At 41.8% G+C, this 7,011-nt stretch overlaps 1 protein-coding gene across 1 annotated transcript in view; it reads right to left on the bottom strand.

Annotated features, from left to right (window-relative positions):
- FER1L6 (fer-1-like 6 (C. elegans)) overlaps positions 1–7,011 on the bottom strand; it is a 152,086-nt gene that overhangs the window by 116,514 nt on the left and 28,561 nt on the right. The window contains exons 11-12 of the mRNA XM_006830693.1: positions 5,568–5,676; positions 2,291–2,474 (exon numbers count right to left, since the gene is read on the bottom strand). Of these exons, the coding sequence (XP_006830756.1) occupies positions 2,291–2,474; positions 5,568–5,676 (293 nt within the window). The remainder of the gene's footprint in view (positions 1–2,290; positions 2,475–5,567; positions 5,677–7,011) is intronic.

Here is a 7,011-nt window from a genome sequence, read left to right as displayed (position 1 = left end):
AGTCCTCAAGCTGACATTTTTGTTCTCCAACACTTTAAAAAGGTCTCGGGCAGCAGATTTGCCTGATGCAATATGATCACTGGTGTAGTGTTGTGGAATAAAATACTGGACTGCAAAGTCAGCTTGAGCCGCAAGATCAGTGGTTGAAACTCATCAATCCCTCCTTGGAAACCCTATACAAGGTTGCTTTGAGTTGTAATCAACTTGATGGCACTTAACAACAACAACGAGTTGAATAAACTTGGCAACACTCAACAACAACAACTATAACACAGAGTTGAAAAGATATGAAGGTGAATGAGACACAGTCTTTGCCCTCAAAGTCCTCACAGTCTAATACAGGAGCTAGAAGAGCAAAAACCATCTCAATTGAGCGTGCTAAGTGCTTGGAGGAAGGTGAATATAGAAGTCCCGATCAGACTTGGTGACTCAAGGAACTGATACATTTAAAGAGAGAGCTCATGGTTGACAGGCAGAGGGAAGAGCACGTTCAAAGGCCCAGAAGCACCAAATACATTAGGATGTGATGTGGCTGAAGGAAAGGTGGGGTACAGATGTGTGACAAATAGATGTGCAGAAAAGTAGAGTGGGATCCAATCATGAAGCATCTATACACCAAGGTACAGCCTCGGGGACTAATCCTGAAAGCCACAGGGAGCCACTGAAGGATGTGAATTGAAGAAGTAACTGCTTCAGATTTCCATTTTGGAAAACTCACTCTCAAATAACGAGTGCTGAGTGCTTTGAAGATGTGAGCCAGTTAGAAGGTTATCAAAAGAATTCAGGCTGAAGATGCTGATGGCTAAAATTAAAGTGGCAACAGCTATGAGAATTGCTCAGTACCTACAATTGACCAGACTCCATCATTGACTGACTGCGGATAAAAGATAACAGAGAACAATGACAGCTTTCCAGGTTGTGGCTTAGAGAAGACAGAGGATAATGGGATCTGGTTCTGACATAGGAAAGACATGAATGGGAGCAAAGTCAGCTGTGAAGACAATGAGTCTGGCGAACAATGTGGAGGACATTGAAGTGGAGGTGTTTGGATTTTCTACTCAAGGAAGAGATCTGGCCAAGGAAATAGATCTGGGAGTCGTTATTTTAGTGGAAGGTCCCTGGTGTGAATGGTTTGCTCTCAGCTGCTAACTGTAAGGTTGGTGGATCACAACCAGCCAGTGGTGCCTTCAAAGAAAAGACTGGTGGTGATCCACTGCCATGAAGATGACAGTCAAGAAAATCCTCTGGAACTCACTTTTACTGTGTGTGTAACACATGGGGTGGTATGAGTCGGAATTGCTTCTACAGCAATAGGTTTAGTGCAAATAGTTAACATGCTCAGCTACCGGTCTAAAGGTTAAAGGTTCAAGTCCACCTAGAGGTTGCGCAGAAGAAAGGCCTGCTGACCTACTTCCAAAAAAATCACTCAATGACAACTGATTATGTCAAGAACCGCCAAGGGTCCATCTCCAAGTAGACCATCTCAATGGAGAAGAGCAGAGAGGACAAAGAACACTAACAATGTGACTCAGCAGGGACCCTATTATAACCTCGGCATTCCAGTCTCCTCACATGGAAAATGGGAAGGACAAGTACTATGATGAGAATCCAATAAGATCAGAGACTTTTTAACTCACAGCAGCAGGCTCAGCACATAGAAGCCTCTCACCATCTGGATCTTTCCCTGTTTCTCATGAATCATGTGATCAATGCATGACCCCATCTACTTAAGACAGATGCTATCTTTTGCTTCTTTTTACAGGTTGAAAATGTACCTGGATTAAAGGGAATCAGTGAGGGACCATGCAGAGGCCCTCAATATTTTCTAATATAGCTCTTTCTTAATGATTGGCAACCCTTTTTTGAATTGCTCAGTTTGCAAATGAATGTGGCAAAAATAAGATAAGAAATTATGTACTCAATAATTTTACCAAGTTGAGTTTGAGGAATATAGCTGTTCAGGGGTCTGGATTAAAATGTTAAATTCTGACCTTCCTATCTTGCTATGCTTCAGAGTTACAGAAGAGTATGATAATTAAAACAATCACCATAAATCTGTCCTTAATGAATTACCTGAATTCACCACTTGGACAGTTGTTGATGTGTTGTTTCAGCAGAGTCGTACTTAACTATTCTGCCCTTTCACACCTTGCTTCCACAGTTGAGATCAAAAATGATGTTTCTGAGTTTAGGGGAAAGCTAAATCAAACAATCCCATAAATTGGGCAAAATCTCACTGCCAAAGACCTTGGCTGTCCAATGCCTATGCCCATTGCCCTATGCCCATTACCTGTTCCCCTCTGTCACCAATGGCTTCTCTGGGTGAGTGGTAGAAACCATTGGGATGGTTACATCATGGGCTGTGTCCCCTCCTTCTTCGTGCAGCAGTGGAAGGACGTCTTCTTCCATTGATTCCCCTGACTTCTTCTTACTCCCATGATACGACCCTCCATCAATAAGGTTCCCAAAATTACCTGTAGAGGCAGTAGCAAGGAGAGAAGGGCAGGGTGTCAGCAAGAATTATCCAGCTTCTTGGTATACGAAATGTAAGTTCATATCCTCCCAGGGTGGAGGCATAAGATTTCAATATGAAGGTGGGAAGACCAAATAAAGAAGGTGAATGACGACAGTATGTCGTCATCAATATCTATCTTCTCTCTTTCATAAAAACTGCAAACATTACAAATTAGAAAACACAATCAAAATTAAAAGGGAAAATGTCTATTGAGATCAAGAAACCTACTCATAACCCTGTTGAGTACTTTGGTGGCTATCCTTCCAAATTTTTCATGTAGATGTTAATGGGGGATCATTGTAGATATATGATTTTGTAATGTGGTGTTTCTGGACACAGAGATTTGGGATTCTGTTTCAATCCTTCAACCATGTGGTTCAAGCACTGTCTCCTGCTCCCTAAACATGAACCAAGATCTTCTCTGAGGGAACATTCATTTTTGGAATGATATTCTCAGCCCAGGAAAATGACTGGGAGTTATAATAACAATGCCTACTATATGCAAATGCAAAATAGATGTCAGAAGAGACACTGAAACTTGCTCTCCAGTGTAGAGATGCTAAAGCAAATGGAAGAAATGAGGAGGTACAAGTGCTGAACAGAAAATTTCAAAGGTCAGCTCGAGAAGACAAAGTCAAATATTACAATGCAATGTGCAAAGATCTACAGTCAGAAAACCAAAAGGGAAGAACACACTCAGCATTTCTCAAGCTGAGGGAACTGAAGAAAAAAATTCAAGTCTTGACTTTCATTATTGAAAGATTCTCTGGGCAAATTATTGAATAATGCAGAAAGCATCAAGAGAAGATGGAAGGAATACACAGAGTCACTGTACCAACAGGACATGGTTGATGTTCAACCATTTCAAGAGGTAGCATATGATCAAGAGCCAATGATACTGAAGGAAGAAGTCCAAAGTGCACTGAAGGAATTGGCAAAGAACAAGGCACCAGGAATTGATGGAATGAAAATTGAAATCTTTCAAGAAAGTGAGGCGGCACAGGAAACACTCACTCATCTCTGCCAAGAAATTTGGAAGACAACTATCTGGCCGACTGATTGGAAGAAATTCATATTTGTGCCCATTCCAGAGAGAGGTGACCCAACAGAATGCGGAAATCATTGGACAATATCTTTGATATCCCATGCGAGTAAAGTTTTTCTAAAACTTTATGGCTGCAAGCATACATTGACAGAGAACTTCCAGAGGTTCAAGCTGGATTCAGAAGAGGCTGTGGAACAAGGGATATCATTGCTGATATCCAATGGATCTTGGCTGAATTCAGAGAATATCAGAAAGATATTTACCTGTGCTTTATTGACTATGCAAAGGCTTTCAATTGTGTGGATCATGACAAGCCATGGACAACATTGCAAAGTATGAGTATTCCGGAACACTTAATTGTGCTCATGAGGATTCTGTACATGGACCAAGAAGCAGTTGTTCGAACAGAACATGGGAACACTGGATGATTTAAAATTAAGAAAAGTGTGCAACAGGGTTGTACTCTTTCACCATACTTATTCAACCTGTGTGCTGAGTAAACAATCTGAGAAGCTGGGTTCTATGCAGAAAAATGTGACATCAGGATTGGAGAAAGACTCATTAACAACCTACAATATGCAGATGATACAACCTTGCTTGCTGAAAGTGAAGAGGACTTAAAACAATTACTGATGAATATCAAAGAGCACAGCCTTCAGTATGGATTGCGTCTCAATGTAAAGAAAACAAAAATCCTCACCACTGGACAATAATCAACATTCTTATCAATGAATAAAAGATTGAAGTTGTCAAGAATTTCATTCTAATTGGATCAACTATCAACACTCACAGCAGTCAAGAGATCAAACGGTGTATTGCATTAGGCAAATCAGCTGCATAACACCTTTTTAAAGTGTTGAAGAGCAAATATGTCAGCTTGAAGACTAAGGTGTGTCTGACCCAAGCCATGATATTTTCAATAACCTCATATGCATGTGAAAGATGGACAGTGAATAAGGAAGATCATAGAAAAACTGATGCTTCTGAGTTATGGTGTTGGAGGAGAATATTGAAAGTGCCATGGGCTGCCAAAAGAACCAACAGACCTGTGTAGGAAGAAGTGCAGCCAGAGTGCTCCTTGGAAGCCAGGATGGCCAAACTTTGTCTCTCATACTTCGGACATGCTGTTAGGAGGGACTAGTTGCTGGAGAAGGATATCATGTTTGGTAAGATGGAGGCTCAGAGAAAAAGAGGAAGACCCCCCAACGAGATGGAATGGCCAAGTGGCAGCATCGATGGACTCAAGCATGGCAGCAGTAGCAAGGTTGGTCCAGGATCGGGCAGTGTTTTGTTCTGCTGTGCATAGGGTCGCTATGAGTCGGTAGAGATTCTATGGCACCTAACAACAACAACTATATGCCTAAAGAGCTCTGGTAGCATAGTGGTTACAAATTGGGCTGCTAACCTCAAGGTCAGCAGTTTGAAACTACCCACTTTTCCTTGAGAGAGAAAGGAGGCTTTCTGCTCCTGTAAAAATTTACAGCCTCAGAAACCCTATACAGGGTCGCCATGAATTGGAACTGACTCCATGGCACATAACCACCACCACTATATGCCTAGAGTCCTGGTGTGAAGCTATAGGATAAACACAGGGCTGCTAACTTTAGCACTGGCAGTTCAAACCCACCAGTTGATCCTCAGAAACCCTATATAGAGTTGCTATGAGTGGGAACCAACTCGATGGCACTTAACAACTCTATGCCTGCCACTTTACATGCATTAACACCTTAAGCCCTTATTCAAACTCTGGGAGGAGATATTGCTAGTCCATGTTATATAGCAGGAAACTGAGGCACAGGGCCTAGGAACCGAGGCTATCCAATGTGTTTTAACATTGCTTTTTAAAATAAAAGTACAAAAATAAAACCATCCTGTCTATATTGGGACTATGGGTGGACATGGACTTAATTGTCCCCTTCTTTCTTATGTACAAACCTCCAAGAAACCTTCAAGAAACAGGTCCGTGGTCCACTTTATGTGCCAGGCACTGTGCTGGGTGGCACTTACCAATAGAAAGTTCAAAGCTAATGGGTTTATCTCCAATCTTCCGGTCTATCATGGTAGCTTCGAAAAATGCTCCAAAGAGTAAAAATTCCTCATATTTTTCTGGCACTATCTATGGAAAGTAAAAATTATTAGACAGAACTGGATTTCTCTCTCTCACCAGAAAACCATGTTAGTGATACTACCCTGACCAGGCTTCTAAATAATGGTCCTGGGTAATTTCTCAGGACTTGAGTCTCCATTTCCAACCTGAAATGGCACAGTGTTTCCCAGCTACTAGACAGACAGTAATCAAGGCCAACAAATTGCAGATCCAAATTCAGATCTAGAATGGTGTGCCCTCAGTCTCTGAACCTCCACCTTAAAATAACCCCTCCTTCTTTCACTTCCAAGATTAACCTTGGTGTGTGACTCTTTCTATGAAGCTCTTGGTGAAACAGAACTTGGAGTCCCATACTGGTGAGCAGGCATTTATGAAATAGAAAATTGGAGACAAGATACACGGAGCTACAAGATTAAACTTTTACATCAGAGCAGGACATGCCGTGGCTTATACAGGGTGGCCACATACACTGTGTCATTTATTTCTGTTAACAAATTTGATAGGTCAAATTTTGGATCGTACCCATTTTACAGGTCAAGAAACAGAGGAAACTGAAGCTCAAGGTTGTTGAATAATTTTCCAGGTGGAATGACAACAGACTCTTTGAACTCTTTCTTAACACAATGCATTGGTACCAGTCCAAAGTAAAATTGTCTCCCCAAAAGAACATAATTGAGGTCCAAAGTGGAGAGAGAAGCATTCCCATGAGCACTGGTCAGTCACTGTGTCTAGGAGTGTGCTGATGCACGTGCCTGCTAGTGAAATTGGAAGAGTGTCTGGAGAGGGAGAAGACTGGGGTCATCTGCTGAGGCACTGAGACATGCTGCAGAGTCCATCCTCTCCAACCTCCATCTTTTACCTGTGATTAAACTAAAGCTGAGAGACTCAAGTCTATAATCCTAGCATCAGTCTAGTATCCCCTAGGAATGGGCATCTCTGGAAAGACAGTCACCACCTCCCTTTCCTACCAAAACGTGTTGTCTGCTTGACTTGAGAAACATGCTCCCGTAGGCTGAGAACTGCAATCTACCCAACTCAGCTACTGACAAAACATTATATACAGTCTTTAATTTGGCTAACTATGGAGTCCTGGTGTGGTGTGGTGGCCTAATGTCTCAGACTGCAAAGTCATTTGAACTGCAAGGTCGGTGGTTGAAGCTCACCAGCTGCTCCTTGGAAACCCTATACATGGTCGCTATGGGTAGGAATTGACTCGCCAGCACTTAACAACAAAGCAATTATTATTGCTAAACTAACCTACTGAGAGAGGTAATTCAGAGTTTGTTTTCATCTTTGATTTCCAGATCTCTTTCCCATAATACAAAACTAAGCTTAGCTGGGGGT

The sequence above is a fragment of the Chrysochloris asiatica genome, unplaced genomic scaffold (assembly GCF_000296735.1).
Source record: "Chrysochloris asiatica unplaced genomic scaffold, ChrAsi1.0 scaffold00001, whole genome shotgun sequence".
NCBI classification, from domain to species: domain Eukaryota; kingdom Metazoa; phylum Chordata; class Mammalia; order Afrosoricida; family Chrysochloridae; genus Chrysochloris; species Chrysochloris asiatica.
The sequence above is the reverse complement of the archived record's forward strand: the minus strand, read 5'-3'. Positions and strand labels throughout refer to the sequence as shown.